The sequence below is a fragment of the Hypanus sabinus genome, chromosome 12 (genome assembly GCF_030144855.1).
Source record: "Hypanus sabinus isolate sHypSab1 chromosome 12, sHypSab1.hap1, whole genome shotgun sequence".
NCBI lineage: Eukaryota > Metazoa > Chordata > Chondrichthyes > Myliobatiformes > Dasyatidae > Hypanus > Hypanus sabinus.
Genome location: NC_082717.1, coordinates 27,683,905 through 27,703,356, shown reverse-complemented (window position 1 = coordinate 27,703,356; position 19,452 = coordinate 27,683,905). Strand labels below are relative to the sequence as shown.

General features: G+C 39.8%; 1 protein-coding gene across 7 annotated transcripts in view; it reads left to right on the top strand.

Annotated features, from left to right (window-relative positions):
- LOC132402718 (CAP-Gly domain-containing linker protein 4-like) overlaps window positions 1-14,121 on the top strand; it is a 332,263-nt gene extending 318,142 nt beyond the window's left edge. For 6 of the 7 annotated variants that reach the window (XM_059985680.1, XM_059985681.1, XM_059985679.1 and 3 more), the window contains one exon: window positions 885-14,121. In XM_059985680.1, the coding sequence (XP_059841663.1) occupies window positions 885-1,197 (313 nt within the window). In that variant the 3' untranslated portion in view covers window positions 1,198-14,121. The remainder of the gene's footprint in view (window positions 1-884) is intronic. The other variant, XM_059985684.1, reaches the window with a different exon arrangement.
- Window positions 14,122-19,452: the final 5,331 nt, after the last annotated feature.

Below are 19,452 nucleotides of genomic sequence, written 5' to 3'. Positions count from 1 at the left end.
CTTAGAGTTATTGTATATTTCTGCTAGTAGAAAGAATAAAGAGCAATATGTTATATATTTAGACATGTTTTTGAAAGTAGAATCATTTTAGGTTAGCAGAAAATTTAAGTATAGTTTAAAACAATTGAAGCTTGAAATATTAATCTAAATCAAATTTTGTAAGTAGGTATTTATACAATTTGTGCTCTGTAGTAGTAAAATGCAGGTTTGCACTCTAGAGACTGTAATTTCTTATCATGTGTCTAAAAAAGGGAGTAGGGTAATACTGGCCAGCAGGTATGGAATCGAAGCATTTTCACATAAAAAGAAGGTGGCCACATCACAGAGATATATCTTATATTGCAATATGAATAGCCTTTTTTTTGGTAGCCAATTTCCATCCAAAATGGCATGTTAAGTGTTCAAGGAAAAATCATTAGAGAAGCAAAAGAAAAGAGTGCTAAAGTAAAAACTTTTAATTATTTCCTTTCAAACCCTCGAAATTTGCATTATTGCAGTGTCTGCTGGGGTAGGATTTTGTGCCTTTTCAGTATCTATAGAGTAATTAACATCCAAACAGTAGAAACAGCTTTCATAGGGATATGCACTTTGCAGCAGATTAAATTGGATCTTAATTTGATACTTGTAGAATCAGTTTCATCATAGGCAGTTGTTTCTTTCAGCCGTCAGCCTTGAAGATTAAAGTTACTTAAAGACAAAATGTGCTTCACAGAGATTAAAAAAGCACAATGCTGGAAATCTGAGATAAATAAAACAGGTATACTAGAAATGCAGAGCAGGTTGATTTGTAGATGCACAGGAAAGTGAGGCTAATGTTTTGGGCAGAGATGTCTCATCATAATTTGCCTCATTTTCTCTTAATAATGACTATTTCTTGTTCCTAGGCCAAAAAATCAAATCATGAGGCGAAGCTGGAGCAGCACAAGTACCACTGAGGCAAATGTGAAGTTACATGAAGGGTCACAAGTCCTACTGAGCAGCTCCAGTGAAATGGCAATCATTAGATACATTGGACCTACTGACTTTGCTCCAGGAGTATGGCTTGGACTGGAATTGCGTTCACCAAAAGGAAAAAATGATGGATCTGTGGGAGAAAAACGTTATTTTACTTGTAAACCAAATTATGGAGTTCTGGTACGACCAAGCCGTGTAACTTATCGAGGCATTAATGGCACAAAACTAGTGGATGATATTTAGTGGTAAATGTTTTGTTTTCAGCAAGGTAAGGAGAATGCAGGAAAATGTGAATTCAACATATGCATCTAAGTCTGGAGTTTTCTGTCTATTTGCACACAAATTAGTCATAGTATGGATGCAAACAAATTCAACAGCTTGCTGGTCACAAGCATAAGCAGAGTTTGCCTAAGTTTCCTTGATCCTTTTTATTTTTTTGCAAATCAGATATTTGGGCACACCATTAAACCTAGACAGCATGGTAGTACTAAACCTGTTATGTAGTTCCATCAGTACTTGTATTCTGCCTATGAAATTTATTTGACTTTAGCCCTAATAATCTGACATTAATTTCCAGGCAAGTGGCCCAATAATTGCAAATTTTTGAGCAACTTTTCATGCTTATCCTCACTTAGGCATACTTTATATTTTCTGTTTTAATGTGAGTTAGGCTGTAGGAATGCTGCACCACGCTATTCTTCTTCCATAAAACAGTGCTAACATAACAAGGATGTCATCACCTCTTAACGTTTGAGCACAAACACATTCATTTTGCTGTAAAAATATTTCCTGTTTGGTAGATTTTATTCCTAAAAATGTACAGAATTTCATACATAGCAATAGGTTTTCAATCCATCTCACTCATTTTTATCATATATCTCACTCACGTTTCCTTGAAGGTGACTGCTCTGCAACAGAGATTTACAAGTACGATACCAGAACTGAGAGGTTATAACTATCAAAAAAGATTGAACATCTTGGGACTCTTCTTCAGATATGACAAGCTGAAGGATGGCTGAATGGAGGTCATTACAATTTTGAAAGGGTTTCATAGTGCAGAGGTGGAGATTATATTCCATCTGTGAGGAACTCTAAAACCAGGAGTTATAAATATAAATTAAATATTAAATTAAAAAAGGTACTAAATTTAAAAAACAGATTTTTAAAAATCCAGGTATTTGTTCGAAACTTGCTGCTGCTTGGTATAGCTGAGCTGGGAACGTAAGACTTTTAAGAGGAAGTTAACTAAATACATGGAGGAGAAAGGAATAGATGGCACCTTTACTGGAGTGGATGAAACTCATGATGGGTAGAAGATCGTGCACACCAACATAGAACAGTAGCCAGGTTTTGTCCTGTGAGTTCTATATATTTCTATATAGTGGCTTTTGGCACAAAATATATTATTGATCATTGATCTCTTAAAAGTTATTTGGCCCTTCTGTTATATAAAGGCCACTCTATACTTTATTCCCACTACTTGTCTTTTACATTTCATTTAGTACAGTTACCAAATGAAACTCTATCACTCTTAGACTTGGAAATTTCAAATAACATGCCATTCTGCAGAGTGAATTCTAAATTTCCTTTATCCTTTATGCGAACAAATGATTCTGATCCCATTGCTAGCTGAATGAATTCTAATTGTAAAATTATACCCTTTGCTCTGGTACCCCCTACAAGATGAGGTAGTCTTACTGTTGATTCTGTAGAATCCCTTTCATGTTGTAAAATATTCAATTGCATTATCTCTGCACCTTCTAGCCTCAGGACAATGCCAGTCAAGTTAATGCAGCTAGGTCCATAATTTAACCCTTTAAGCACTGATATAGGTCAGGTGAATCTTGCGTAACATATATAGTTTCTTAAAGTGCGGGTTATTGAAACTAATGAACAAGAATAATAGCTCAATGAACAAAAAACGTGCATCTTAAGTGTCAAAGGAAAAATACACTCAGTGTTAATTAAGCCCAGCTTATATTCATTTTAAGGAATTTGGGAGAGTTTTTGGGCATAATTTTTCACCAGCAAGATACTATGGCTATCAGACTTGTTGCAGTTTTAGAATCTGCTTCAGGTTACATCCAAAAGGGAAACTCCAGACTTGTATTTCTAGCAGAAAATTGAAATAGGCTTGATGGAAATATGGGATGAAGTTTTATAATGCTTTTAGAGAGCATGAATCCATACAATAATCCATACAGTTTGGTACACTTTTAATTAAGATAATGCTCCAGCTTTTAGCTGATTATTAATTTTGGATTTATGTATAGAAAAGTAATTGCATTACAGATTACATTTTAACATCTGTTGCCTCTTTATATGTAAGTGCCATAGAGTATCTATTGGGTGCAATGAATGAGAAAGCAAATGAAAGCACAAAACGTGATGTTCCAGTTAGGTCTATAAGGTTATTTTTGTTCCCCCTAACACTTCTAGCCATCTGTATTTGTGCAAGCAAAGCCAATGCACTGCTTTATTGCTAATTGCTCACTTACATCAACATGTTTGGTTCAAAACTGAAGTTGTAACAGTTAAGCTAACCACATGTTATTTTTATCTTCACCTCTAGACGCACCACAAAAGACCATTTTATTTTATGAAAGAGTAATTTTACTTAGTACAAGACAGGAAGAAATGTGATGCACTTTGAGACTTTTATATAATACATATGTTATATTTAGAACATTTTTCAAAGAGAAACGTTGATATTTTTGAATATAACTGTTACAGTTTGTCGTGTTTCATAGTGCTGTTGTATTTCATAGTTTCGAAGAAGCTGTGTAATGGGAATGTACTTGTCTAGTTTATTTATTCCTGTAAGCAAACAACATAAAAAGTATTGTATTAAAAACAGAAAATATTTGAAACAATTAGGAATTCAGGCAACATTTATGGAGAGGGAGAAAAGAGTCTTTTCAAGAGTTGTTTCAGGTCAATGGCCTTTTAACCAATAAATAATGTGATCTGATCTAAATTAGCAGTGCCACTTCCTGCAAGTGACACAGCTGAAGTCAATGACCCATTATTACCACTGAGCTTTGAGAGGGAAGAAAATTGACTCAGCTATGATGCAATTGCTTTACCGACTATTAGCAGCAGCCCCATTGTCAGCCTCACCAGGTAAGCAAGTTAGCAAGATTCCCTGAAGAGATAATTTTAAACTTTCCACTTAGCAATGTGTTGACAATGGTATAAATACTGTATTTACTGGCTCCATTTTCTGTCTATGGTCAGGTTGAAATTAGCTTTTATAAACAATTTCACAGAAACTTAATATAACCAGCTTCGTGTTTGTGCAGCTTTATTGATTTTTATCTTTTTCTTTCGTTCTGGTAGTTAATCTAGTAGGAAATCTAACAGGTGATAGTAGAATTATTTTGGATATGTACCATGAATTGCACATTCATTTTTGTTGCTTGGTTTAACAAATAGTCATGACTATCTGCTAACACCAACTTCATTTTTAGTACTAATTGGTTTTATACTGCTGCCAGAAACAGCATTACTGTTGGAATAGTAATACAGTGGATTCCAGTTGGTTGGGCCATTGGTTAATTGGGACAGCTGCTTATTTGGGACAACTCTTAAAGAACAAAAACTAATTGAGAAAATAGTCGGGATTCCCTTCATTTATTTAGAGCACTTAATTGGGGCAGGAGACAGTTGTTGAACAGTTTTAAAATAGCATCAGTTGCGTGTGTTTGTGTTCAAAGATCTAAGATTTAAATCAAAAGAACACAGCAGTGTGCTCTGGATGAATTCCTCTGGTGATAGCTAATAGGAACTAATACAAAGTTTTATAGTACTGTATTGGTTAGTGACTGGAATCAGAGAAATATCACAGTACTTAATTTGCTATTTCAATATAATTTATTTATTATTAAATGAATTGACCTTTAATAGGAAATACACCATTATTTTGAAATTCTGAAAAATATTAATTTGGTATAATTCTGAACAAATTAAGCCTGGCTATTGTTTTAGTTTTAAATTTCACGATTTGCTGATCCTATAATTTTGACACCAGCGATGTCTCAAAAGACCTCATAGGCATTATCCCATTCATTGTGATTTATGGGAAGAACAGTACATTAAGTAAATTAAATGCAAAGTATTGTTTAGCAGGATCAGAAACAAGATATTGCAAACCAGAGGTTCCCAACCATTTTTATGCTGTGGAGTTTACCATTAACCAAGGGGTCCATGGATCCCAGGTTGGGAACTCCTGTGCCAGATAAACATTACAGATCAGGCTGTGCATGAGAAACAGTTAATACTGAGTTTTTTTCCATTTTATTTCATTTTTAGCACATTTACAATCATTACTTCAAAAACTTTTAACTGGCATAGTGAATAAGTTGCCCTTATTGACTTCTCTAAATTTTTTCTTTATTGAATCACCTGTAATTACAAATAGTTAACTCTTTTGCAATTAAGTTATAATTGCAGTAGAAGACAATGCAGAAAATGGCAAATGGTATGGAGTACTGACAGAGTAACATGAGCATCAAATCATGTTTAAATCAAGATTTAATGGAGAAGCTTACTGGCAAAATCAACCCCGATGAGCCTGTAACACAGTGACTAAGTTATTATGCTGTTTCCAGACTAATTCTTGATTAGTGTCCAGATCTGAAGTTCACATTTCACCAATGCATCTGAAAAATTTAAATTCAATGCAATCAGCTAAATAAATCTGGAATAAAAACTTTGGTGCCCATGATGGCTATCATGAAACTCTTGGATTGTCATAAAAACATAGAGTTCCAATAATGCCATCCAGAGAAGGAATTCTACCATGGTTATCATATAGATCGAGTCCATACTTCTTGACTGCAGGCTCTCCAGTGTGGGTGACTCTTAACTGCCTCAACAGCTCAAAAGCCATCAAAAATACCACCCTTGCAAGTGAAGTCCATGTCCTGTATAAAATATAAAAGTGGTTATCTTTCACCTTGAATGCAATATGTAGATCATAGAACAGTACAGCAGAGGAACAGGCCCCTTCAGCCCATAATGTTGAGTTGAACCAGTTAAATTAGTAATCTGCTAATCTGTCTGCACAATGTCTATATCTTTCCATTTCTCTCACAATCATGTACCTATCTAAACATCTCTTAATAATCTCGAATTCATCTGCCACTACCACCACCCCAGGCAGTGCATTTTAGGCATCCACCACTGTCTGTGTAAAACACTTGCTCCTCACGTCTCCTTTAAATTTGTCTGCTCTCACCTTAAATATATGCCCTCTGGTATAAGACATTTCAACCCTCGGTAAAAGATCCTGTCTATCTACTCTGTCTATGCCTCTCATAGTGTTATAAACCTCTATCAGATCTCTTTTCAGCTTCTGCTGCTCCAGAGAAAACAACCCAAGTTTGTCCAACCTCTCATTATAGCACGTCCTCTAATCCAGGCAACATTCAGATAAACCCTCTTTAAAGCCTTGTCATCCTTCCTGTTACAACCAGAACTCTATACAATACTCCAGATGCAGACTAACTAGAGTTTATAAAGCTGCAACTAATATCCTGACTTTTGAACTCAATGCCTTGGCTAATAAAGGCAAACTTGCAATTTGCCTACTTAACCCCCCTGTCAATCTATGAAACCACTTTCAGGGAGCTATGAACTCGGATGCCAAGTTTGCACTGCTCATCAACACTGTTAAAGGTCTTGCCCTTAAGAGTGTGTACCCTGCCTTTACATTTCTTTTGCCAAGGTGCAACACTTCACATTTGGCTGGGTTGGACTCCATCTGCCATTTCTCTGCCCATATCTGCAATTGATCTATATCCTGCTGTATTTTTTGTCAGTTTTCTACACTATCCACAACACCATCAATCTTCATATAATCTGAAAACTTAACACTTAACAGTATATAACCTATCTAGATTTTCATCTAGGTCATTTATGTGCATCACAATTAGGACAGATCCCTGTAGAGCACCAGTAAACACAGACCTCCAGCTGGAATAGGTCCTATCGACCTCTACCCTCCATTTTCTATGAGCAAGCCAGTCCTGAATCCAAATAGCCAATTCACCATGGATCCCATGCATCTTAATTTTCTGGATCTTGCAAGATCTTTTAAACAATGACATTACTGTCACAGTAACCAGTGGCATGTGTACACAACCTAGTTGTTCTCAGGCTGTTATTACAGATCTTTCATTGCTGAGTGGCATATACTGCAGCTGAAACCAGTCACGTTATTTAGCTGGTTTAGAACTAAAACCGCTGAATGTACAGCCACTATAATAGATAGCTTAGGTCACTTTGTGACATGCATGATTACTTCATATTTGACACATCTGTCAATTTGTGTTTCAAATGTCTCAAATGTATGTCCTGGGTAATTCTCTGCTTACAAAAAAAACACACATCAAATACTTCTAGATCTGAAGCACTGAAGACCATGATACTTTGCAGAACATTCTAAATCTTTTACCTCAGATCTATCTATTTATTACCTAAATTATCTATTTATTACATAAATCTTTTTACTTGTCCTTTCTTACTGATTCTTATTCTGCTATTTTTACAAAATAACATTGGTACGCTCCAATGTATGTCATGACAGATGCACCTTAGATATAACCTTGAAATATTAATCAATGTTCTGTGTATATAGCTTGGGACAAAAGCCAAAATGTAGAACTGCATAAATTCTATATATTTAGTCACACTAGCCACTGAATATAGCAGTGCAGGTACATATATTATTCAAAGGTAGCTCTTCTTAATCCAGGAGATAAAAGTGTAAAAGCGATGTACTATCTGAATAGTATGTATAAAAGATTCCTTGTGGAAAATATGATTTGTACCTGCAAAGCATATTTTGAAACCTCAATTTGTCATAAAGATTGTTGTCTCTCAAATAATGTACTTTGGATAATGTAGACCTGGTATTCTATAACCCTCTGCTGTTGCACAACAGTAAAAGTGATTGAACAGTTGGTTGTACTCACTGATGAACTAATTACTTCCATGCTCCCTGGAGCATCACATCAGCCAATGGTATACCTAATAGTTAAATTTGGCTATCCATCCCATAGGATGATGATGGTTCCTTTCAGTCAGTTAGTGGGATTTGATATGTGTGTCCTGGAGTGGCTGTACAGGACGATCCTTGACAGGCACTGCTTGCCACATACTTGGCAGGTGAGGCCTGGAGGGGCAGCAGGGGCAGAGGCTCTGTTGTGGCGTTTCCTGTGCCTTTCCTCTGTGACTTGTTCTCAGCAGCATCCATACCTTTTCTGATGGCGTCCCTCCACTGTGAGCGATCTTGAGCCAGATCCTCCCATGTTGATGGGGCAATGTCAGCTTTCTTGAGGCTCCTGTGGAGAACATCCTTGTACCGTAGTCGCTGGCCTCCTCATTTCAGGTACCACTGGACAGTTGGCCATAAAAGATGTCCTTGGGCAGTCTTCTGTCAGGCATTCTGACAACATGTCCTGCCCAGCGCAGTTGGGCTGACATCACCAAGGTTGAAACTGCTGGCATTCCGGCTCGAGAGAGGGCCTCTGTATTGGAGACCTTGTCTTGCCAGGTGATCTTCATCAGAGAATGTAGGTGACGCTGCTGCAGTTGGTCAAGCTGGCGTAAGTGACTCTGATATGGGCACCACGTCTCACATCCATATAGCAAGGCTGATATGACAACAGCCTTGCACTTGGTGACCAACCTGATGTTCTGTGACCAAACTTGATCTTTCAGCTGACCAAAGGCAAAGCAGGTTTTCTGGTTCTTGACTGAATCTCTACATCCAGGGAAGCTGAGGATGTTATTATACTGCCCAGGTAGCAAAACTTGTTGACAGCATTGAGACGAGTGTCATCAATGAGCGCAGTTGGTTCTTTGTAGTTTGAGACAGGAGCTAGTTGGTATAAAACTTCTGTCTTTTTCAGGCTGATTGTCAGTCCAAAGCTTTTGGCGGCATTGGCAAAGTGACTCGTGATCTCCTGTAAGTCTTCGAGAGAGTGGGCATCCAGTGCACAGTCACCAGCAAACTGTAGCTCATGCGCCACAATGTCCCTGACTTTTGTTTTTGCTCTCAGTCTTGCGAGGTTGAGGAGCCGCCATCAACCCTCATTTGTAGGAAGACCCCTGACTTCAGGTCTGATGTGGCATCCTGAAGAACAGCAGCGAAGACTAGTCCAAACAGAGTCAGAGCCAAAACACAACCCTGTTTTACACCGTTGCTGAGGGGAAATGGGTCTGACAACTCACCACACATGTTGATGTGGCCTTCCATGCCTTCGTGGAACTGTTGGATGATGTTGGTTAGGTGTGGGGGGCAACCGAATTTTGGTTGGAGCTTCCACAGGCCATCTCTACCAACAGTGTCAAATGCTTTGGTTAGATCAACAAATGTGACATAGAGACTTCTCTGCTGCTCAACAAGTTTCTTTTGAAGCTGCCTCAGTGAGAAGATCATGTCCACTGTACTATGGCCTGTTCGAAAACCACACTGGTTTTCTGGAAGGATATTATCACTGATGTTGGACACCAAGCATCTAAGGATGATCTTCGCGAGGCATTTTCCTGCAACTGACAGAAGAGAGATGCCTTGGTAATTATTGCAGTCTCTCTTGTCTCCCTTGTTCTTGTAGATGGTCACGATTGATGCATCTTTGAAGCCTTGTGGTAGTTCTGCAGCTCCCCACGACTTTGTGAACAGCTGATGTAGGCATGATGTCAGTGTGTTACCACTATACTGGTAGATCTCGGCTGTGATACCGTCAGGCCCTGGTGCTTTGCTGGGTTTCAGCTGTTTGATGGCTTTGATGATCTCGTGAAGAGTAGGGGGAGCATGGGTCCAGGGTGTACCCTACCCGGTGCTTCATCGGTGATGGTTCCTGTTCTGTTCAGCAGCTCGTGGAAGTGTTTTTGCCCTTTTTTCATGTGCTCTGAGTTCTCAGTGAAGGTGCATGTACTGTCCTTGCTCAGTGAGGTGCCTTGTTTTGATGGACCGTACACAACCTTGACTGCTTCATAGAAGCTTCTTGAGTCATTACAGTCAGCAAAGGCTTGTAACTCCTTGGCCTTGTTCGCCCACCACTGGTCTTTCATAGCTCTGAGCTGCCTCAGCAAAGTTGATTTTTCACTCAAAAAGGCACGTTTATTGGAACTTGAGTTTGGTTGTCGAAGAAGAGCCTGGTGTGCAGCTGCCTTAGCTCTTAGAAGCTCTTGCACAGATTGGTTGTTCTCATCAAACCAGTCTTGATGCTTGAGCTTGACTTTCCCCAAAGTGTCCTGGGCAGCGCTGTAGACCGTTTCTTTAAAGGCATTCTAGCGCTCAGTAATATCGTCTGGTGGATTCTCAACCAGTCTGCTTAGAGCAGTTTCCATAGAGGATTTCAGGGCATCAGCACACTCAGTGTTCCAGTTTGGTGGTGGTCAATTTTTTGGTTGGTTTGGCAGCATTCAGTGTGCATGGAGGTTTGATCGATAGACATAAATCTGACCACACCATTCGATGATCAGTTGAGCACTCAGCTCCACGCTTAACTCTAGTGATATGAACGTCAGAGATGTCTCATTGTTGGATGATGACATAGTCAATGAGATGCCAGCTTTTAGATTGTGGATGCATCCATGTGCATTTGAGCTTGTCTGGCAATCTGAACAGTGTGTTAGTGATGCACAGTTTGAATTTTGTGCACATCAAGAGGAACAGTAGACCGTTACTGTTGCCAACCCCTTGGCATCCAATCACACCAGGCCACACAGTGGTCTCCTTGCCAACCCGAGCATTAAAGTCTCCCAGCAACAGCAGCTTATCGGAAGTTGTCACACTGCTGATGGTGGTTTTCAGCTCACTGTAGAATGCCTCCTTGACTTCACTGGGATTAGTCAGAATTGGTGCGTAAACGTTGACAATGGTGAGGTGGCGCTTTCCTTGCAGAGGTGTACGCAAGGTCTGGATTCAGTCACTTACAGCAACAGGCAGGGTTGGTAGCTTTGCTGTGAGGCAGTTCTTGATAGCCTCAAGAACTATCAGTTTCTCTTTGTTCTTCTTTGGGCCTGCCAGACCAGAAGAATGTGTACCCTCCTTTCTCTTCACAAAGTGCGCCCACTCCAGCGAGTCGGGACTCCTGGAGAGCCACAACGTCCATGTTGTAGTCCTTGAGCACACGAGCAACAAGTGCAGTGCGTCTGTCTGGGCGATCAGTGTTAACATTGTCCAGCAGAGTTCGTCTGTTCCATGAGGCGACGAACAGATTCTGCTTGTGATTCTTACCTAGAGTTGGACGACCCGCCAGCTGTGGCTGACTGACTAGGTTGGTGTGAGTGGGCTTTGTTTGAGCCACCTTTTCTAGGCCCTTCCCTAATTGTAGGGTGAGCAGTGCCTCCCTAACAGAGCTGCTCAGACGCAGAGGGTGCTGCCTCACCGGATCTCCGCTCTGTAATCCATATGCGACCACTCCCCCCCGCTGCCTGCATGCAGACTTGTGACTATGGCTCCCAGCTGGTCAAGCCTACCGCTTCACCACTTGTCCGTCACTACAGGACTTGGGTGTGTTGAGAATACCCCACTCCTCAGAAAGGAACAGCATGTGTGTGAATGGATTTTAGGTGAGTAATGGTTATACCAAGTTGAAAAGGGGCAGGGTGAAAAATTTGAATGTATTGATGGTTTTGGTTACCAATAACTATGGCAACCCATTTGTTCAAATCAGTTGAATATACCTGAATAACAGGCACAACAATGCTGTTGAATATCTGTGTTAGACACAATTCAGTGGTTTCAATGGTACATTTAATGTCAGAGAAATATATACAATATACATCCTGAAATGCTTTTTCTGGGCACACAGCCTTAGATATTCCATCTACCATGACACACCCATCTTCTGCTCGGACACTGAATCCGATATCCCCCCCATCTCCAGAGCCACGAAAACTCAGCCCTCCGAAGGCGAGTGGAACTCTTAGGCTGATTCCGTGGTGTGCCGAACAACAGCCAGTTATGAAACCACAAGAGCGTGTCCTGTAGTCGGCGTCTAACTCCAGGTCAGGGTCTTCAAAAGAACCCTGAAAGGGAAAAAGAGGTATTAAAAATGGAACTAGAGCTGTTTCCAAAGATGCAAGCAAAGAAGTTGCTGTTGGGCACCATTAACCCTCCTAAACTCTGACTTTCCAAATTAAACAAATCCCTTGGGCCAAATTAAACAAATCCATTCATACCTCCTGTAGTTGACATAGTGGTGCAAGCAGTTAGTATGTTGTTCTAGCGGTAATCCTTTTTCCTAGAATCTTTCTTTTCCTTCTGTTTTAGCTGCAGAAAGTATAAACACAAGGATGTAATGTATTTGGGCCTCCCTGTAAGGCAAGTTGCATATACACATAGGTGCAGTGAAAAACTTACTGTCATTGCTGTAGTGTGTGAGCACCTTTTCCTACAATTTTCACTTGCTTGACTTTTTCTACACTGTTCCATTTTGAAGTGAAAGGCATTTTAGATATCTGATATTTTGCTTTATTTCAAATGCACACAGTAAAACTGTAAAAAATCTTCCCACAAAAGTGAATAAGCTGACAATTTACAGTCAGTGAGGAGTAAGGTTGAGCTGGCATGTTAGTACTTGAGCAACCTATTGTCAGAAATACACCTTATTTCACTGACTATAACACACATTGCCTTAAGCACGTAACAGTTAAAATCATATTTTACTTTCTGAGAAAAGATATTCAAATCGTCTGAAACAATAAATAGATTTCTACAGGGAAACCCATTGTTAGAACTGTAGGATCATAGCAAAATATATTAATGGCAGTACCTGGTACAATCAGTAAATTTCTATCCATTTGTAGATCAGAGTATTTGTTTTTACAAAATCAATACAGAAACACATGTTAGATATTCTACATTAATCTTTCTCCACGTTAAGTATCACCTGAGCATGGCTGAGTATAAAGTAAGTAGTTGTGTACAGTATTGAATTACATTATCAAACAGTACATTATTCTGAGTAAGATCCATGACTGTAAGCTGCTCTGCCCTAATTACAGTGATTTACCATGAAATGCAACATGCATTTGTCAAGTATAAGCTAATTACTATCGGTGGGAGACGTTTATGGATTGGCAGCATGGATTTTGGAAGAAATCAGGTTGTTTAAAGGGTATACAATAAAGAAATATTTTTATTTTGAAATAATAACACCACACATCAACAAATTCCAATGGTTCAGACGTGATTTGCTGCTTTTTTTTAGAAGTGAGCCTATCAGGGGAAAATGTGGCAACAATTCTCTGACTAAGGCGTGATTGATGCGCTTAGGTACAAGGCTTTTATTCAGATGGATTAGATTTATGATGGCCTAGTGGCTTCAGTTTAATAGGAAACTGTGGGATTCAAGATCTAGCTTTGTTGCCATGAATTCAGATACCTCTAAGCTGTCAGACTTAAACTATATCAATTCATGGGGCAAGATTTTTGAACTATATAGTATATATTCCTAATAAGCTTTAAGACATCCATGTGGAAAAGAAGAAATTTTTAAAAAGTCATAATGAGTTGTTAACGCAATGTCTCCATATTTCTTAAAATGATAGAAATGCATTGGCTATTTCTTTAATTCTGCAACCCCCTTCTCTCATAAATACTTATTTCAAATGTAAGATAACAAAAATCAACTGCTTCTTCAAAATATTAAATCACAGCAAGATTGAGATACTTAAATAAATTGAACAGCTTTCAATAAAGAATGTGCTATTTTGGATATTTTTATGGTTATTTTGAATTATTGTGGCACCCAGAGGGTTAGCTAATGCTTTCTAAACAAAATTTAAAAATGCTGTATTTTATTGTATGAATTTTAAGAAATGTATATGTTTGATAAGAGCTATTTTATTGTACAAGTCTTTTTCTTAAAATGATTGTTGTCATTGTGCTAAGATAGACAAACTTTATTTTTAAAATTGTACTCGTATAAATGTCAGACAGATTTACAGTACTAATACTGTAAAAGACAAACCAATTTGAAAATCCTTTGCTTAGTACAACTTTGATCAGAATCATGCATTATTTGTGTTGTTTTGTGTAGTGTGACATTTTCCCACTTCTTTCATGAGTAGAAATGAAACTTCAAGTAGATTGTTTTGTCCTTTCTTCCCCTAAACAGAATAAACATTTTTGAATTCTTTAATATATTTTCTGGTTCCCTGAAGTTCAATTTACAATTGAAAATGTTGAAATCCCAGGAAAGATAGTTTTCATTGTGCTCACAGAAATTATTGCCAACATAAACAGGCTGTCAACTTTTATCATCTCATTTGAAAATGATCATATTTTTAGCCCAAAAATATACCTCATTTTGTAAATTGAATGGGAATAATTTAATCTGTCTCAATAATTTTATTTTTAAATTTCATTTAAATTAGCCTTTACATGGCCCTGTAAGAATAAACTATTACAAAACATTTAAGACATTTATAATTTCAGAAAGAGGATGAGAAGACAAAAGGACTAGGAGAAGGCATCCCAGTCCTTTTGCAACACCAGTCAATTAGATCACAGATGAACTTCACTCAACTCCATTTGGCATTACAATTTGTTTTGATAACATCATTTAAAAAATATTGATGCCAAAAGGTCCAGCTTTCTTCTACATTTTGCATAAAAGGTCAAGAGGTTCTCCCAGGTTCACGATTGTAGATTAAAAAGGCAGAGCTTCAAGGCAGGGTTTGGAGAGGGACAGTGTCTGGTCAGTGAACATGAGCACGAGAAGGAGCAGTGACTTCACACACAGGTCTGCAATTGAAGATTAAAAAGGCAATGCTTTGTGGCAGTTTGGACTGTGCCCAATTAGTGAATAGTACTCATTAGAACAGGTGAATGAAAATAAGGCAGGGGCATTCAGAGTGGCCATTTTGTGAGTGGGCCAGTGTTGCAATGGCTTTGGCTCATCAGGCTTGGGTGAGGTAAGTATCTGGTAAGTTTTATATTGTTCTTTATTCTTTGTCCCTCATATGTTAGGGTACAGTTACTCCAGTGAGAATAGCTTCAGGAGCTAGGTTTTGTTCTGTGTTTGAAATGTGGGAATTTTGGGAGACCTCCAGCCTCCCAGATAAACACATCTGCACCAGATGTACTGAGCTGTAGCTTAATGACCTTCGGCTCATATGGGAGACTTAGTAAGTGATAGACAGGAGCTACAGGGAGGTAGTCACCCTTAGATTGCAGGAGGCAGGTAACTGGGTGACGCTAGGAGAAGAACAGGAAACTGGTACAGGGGACAGGGTTCGGATTTCTGAATCAATGGGACCTCTTCTGAGGAATGTATGATCTGTACAAAAGGCAAGGCTTGCACCTGAATACAAGGGGAACCAATATCCTTACGGGCAAGGTTGCTAGACCTATTTGGGAGGGCTTAAACTAATTTGGCAGGGGAATGGGAACCTGAGTGACAGGGTAGTTAGTTTACCAACAGGCAGTGTGCAGTGAGACTGCTAGCAAAGTCAGGCTGATTATAGGGTCAAATTGCTGTCAACGGGATGAGTTGCAATGTGGGGGGACAAAATCAAAAAGGGTGATGAATCCAGGACTGAAAGTGTTATATTTGAATATAAGCAGTACATGGAATAAGATAAATGATTCTGCAGCACAGTTATAGAAAGGCATGTCTGATGTTGTGGGATCACTGAATCATATCTGAAAAGTATATGGCTGGGAGCTTAACATCCAAGGATGCACATTGTATCTAAAGGATAGGTTGGTAGAGGGGATGACATGGCTCTGTTGGTGAAACAAAAATGTAATCAAATCCTTAGAAAGGGGTGAAATAGGATCAGAAGGTGTAAATTATTGTATGAAGAGCTAAGAAACTGCAAGGGTAAGAAGACCCTGATGGGAGTTTTATACCAACTTCCGAACAGTAGCAAGGATGTGGGCTACGCATTACAACGGGAAATAGAAAATTCATGTCAAAAGGCAAAGTTGTAATTGTCATAAGAGATTTCAATATGCAGGTAGATTGGGAAAATCAGGTTGGTGCTGGATCCAAGAGGATGAATTTGTAGAATGTTGGTAAGATGACTTTTTAGAGTGACTCCTGGTTGAGCCCACCAGGGGATCAGCTATTCTGGATTGAGTGTTGTGCAAATGGAATTGATTAGTGAGCCTAAGGTACAGGAAACCTTAGGGGTCAGCAATCAAAATATGATATAATTCACCCTGCAATTTGAGATGGAGAAGTTAAGGTCAGATGTATCAGAATTACAGTGAAATAAAGGGAATTACAGAGGCAGGAGAGAGGAGCTAGCCAAACTTGATTGGAAGGGGACACCATCAGGGATGATAGCTGAACAGATTAGTGAGGAGTTTCTGGGAGTAAATCAGAAGGCACAGGATAGATACATCCCAAAAAAGAAGTATTCTCAAGGCAGGATGGTGTAACTGTGCCAGACAAGGGTGTTCAAAGCCAACATAAAAGCCAAAGACAGCTTTTAATAGAGCAAGAACTAGTGGGAAGTTAGAGGATTGGGAAGCTTTTAAAAACCAACATAAGGCAACTATAGGCCAGTCTCAGTAGTTGGGACATGTTGGAGTCAATTGTGAAGGATGTCGTTTTGGGGTACTTGGAGGCACATAATAAAATAGGCCGTAGTCAGCATGGTTCTGTAAGGGAAAACCTTGCCTGACAAATCTGTTGGAATTCTTTGAAGAAATAGCAAGCAGGATAGATGAAAGAGAATCAGCAGATGTTGTGTACTCTTTTCTAAATAGAGAGAAAATTTAAAGATCTGAGGTACAAAAGGACTTGGGAGTCCTCATTCAGAGTTCCCTAAAGTTTAATTTGCAGGTTGAGTCTGTGGTGAGGAAGATAAATGTAAAGTTAGCATTAATTTAAGAGGACTAGAATATGAAAGCAAGGATATAATGTTGAGGCTTTATAAGGCACTGATGAGGTTTCACTCTGAGTATTTTAGGAGTTTTGGGCCCCTTATTTCAGAAATGATATGCTGACATTGGAGAGCGTTCAAAAGAGGTTCACAAAAATGATTCAGTGATTGAAAGGCTTATCATATGAGGAGAGTTTAGTGGCTCTGGACCTGTACTCACTAGAACATAGAAGACTTGGGGTGATCTCATTGAAACCTATCGAACTTGGAAAGACCTCAATAGAGTGGATTTGGAGAGAATGTTTCCTGTGGTGTGGGAGTGTAAGACCAGAGGACACAGCCTCAGAATAGTGGGATGACCATTTAAAATGGAAATAAGGGAGAATTTCTTTAGCCAGAGAGCAGTGAATCTGTGGAATTTGTTGCCTCAGGCTGTTGTTGAGACCAAGTCGTTGGGTATATTTAAAACAGAGATTGATTGGTTCTTGATTAGTCAGGGCATGAAGGTTTACAGGGAGAAGGCAGGAGACTGGGACTGAGAGGGAAATGGATCGGCCATGATGAAATGACTGAGTAGTCTCAATGGGCTAAAATGTCCCCAATGGTCTTAGGGACACCTACTTACCCTACTAATAAGACTATATTTTGCATTGAGCTTGGTGCTCACCATTTTTAGGGGGGGGGGGGATATAGTTGCTAAATCCATTCATAGGGCTATGGAACTGACCACAATGTAGCATTTGACTGCTGATGCCAGTGCCCATTACACCAGAAGCAGCTCAGCATACTGTCAGATAAGATCAGATGGTTGAATCCTATCCGACCTGCTGAAAATGCCACCAAGACAGAAGTGGTTTGCCAATGGAGTACTAGTGTCTTACCCACACTACCTGCTGTCACTATTGGTGATGAAAAGCTGTCAATAGTGCCATCTTTCAAATATCTGGGAGCATTCTCTCAGGATGGCGGCATTGACAATGACATCCAGAGCCGCATTAAACAGGCATCAGCTGCCTTTGGGAGACTTCGGCATAGAGTCTTTCAGAACAGGAGCCTTCATCCCTCCACAAAGGTCGCTGTATACCAAGCCATCTGTTTTACCACCCTCCGTTATAGCTATGAAGCTTGGGTAACCTACAGCCATCACATCAAGTCCTTGGAGCGCTTCCACATAAGCTGCTATTAGCGCATCCTGGGAATTACTTGGTGTGAGTGGGTGCCTCACACTGAAATACTTGTAAAGACCAACTGCAGAAGTATTGAGGCCTTGATCACCCAGCGTCAGCTGCAGTGGCTGGGGCAGGTGATAAGGATGCCCCCCTGTCAGCTGCAGAGTGTTATACAGCCAGCTACATCATGGTCGGTGCTCAGCTGGAGGGCTGAAGAAGCACTATAAGGATCAGATGAATGCTTTAAGGAAGTGCAAGATCAGATCTGAGGACCTGGAGGATGTTGCTGCTGACTGTCTCACTTGGTGACAGCTGTGTAGGGATGGGGTTTGTATTCTGGAGATGGAAAGAACAACTAGAAGACAGCAGAAGAGAGCCAGGAGAAATGCAGCCATGGTTGCCATCACTACCACACATACATGTCCCAACTGCAATAGAACTTGTGGGTCCAGGATAGGACTGTATAGTCATCAAAGATCTCACTGTTAAAGGACATCATCGGATTCCGATGGACAACCGAAGAAGGAAGAAGAAGAAGGAGAAGATTCTATTTTAAATTTCGGTTTAGAGCTTTTGTAGATTACCGTGCAAATTCAGACTGCTGCTTTTGGAGTTGTGGATAATGGAGTTAGCATCTGTTTGCAGGATATCACAGTGGTCTGACAATGTGTCCTGCAACAGATTACTGGGTATCACCCCAGTCTGTGGCTTAATGGAGCAGTATCCTGCTAATCTCACTTGTGTGGGGTTAACATTATTTATGCTCCTACTCTTTGCTCTCTGTCTTGCTTGCTTGCTAAAAGCCAGTGAAGGAAAGACAAGGATTGTCACTGCATCCTGCAAATTCCTCTCCAAGTTGCTCACATCAAGGTCTGGAAATACATCATCATTGGTCAGTCTAAGTCCTAACAATCAGTGACTAACTGTTCGGCAAGCCAATACTGATGACATCGCAAACATGAGGAAATCTGCAGATGCTGGAAATTCAAGCAACACACACAAAATGCTGGTGGAACGCAGCAGGCCAGGCAGCATCTATAGGAAGAAGTACAGTCGATGTTTCGGGCCAAGACCCATCGTCAGGCCATATCTGATGACATAGCTTTTGGTTTAAGATATCACCGGTGAATCTCAATGACTTCTGACTGGCGGCTGGTGAAACAAGAAACACAACTGAATACTTTGTTAATCACTCTTTTTCTGGTAAATAATCATTGCAAGCAAAAGTCTGTAACTTCCCTTTGAACTTGGAGGCAATTCTATGTGGCAGAATTGAGGTGAGGCAGAGGGCCTGTAGCCAAGAGCAAGAAAGACCTGAGGTTCAATTGATTTAAGCACCTGGCAAAATCGGAAAGGTCGGGTACAGGTGAATCATGGAGGCAGGGTGACTGAACCTGATATTTGGATGAATATTTAGGTGCTGGGTGAGATTGAAAAGGTCAGAACATTGGGGCCTGAGGCAAGGGACAGG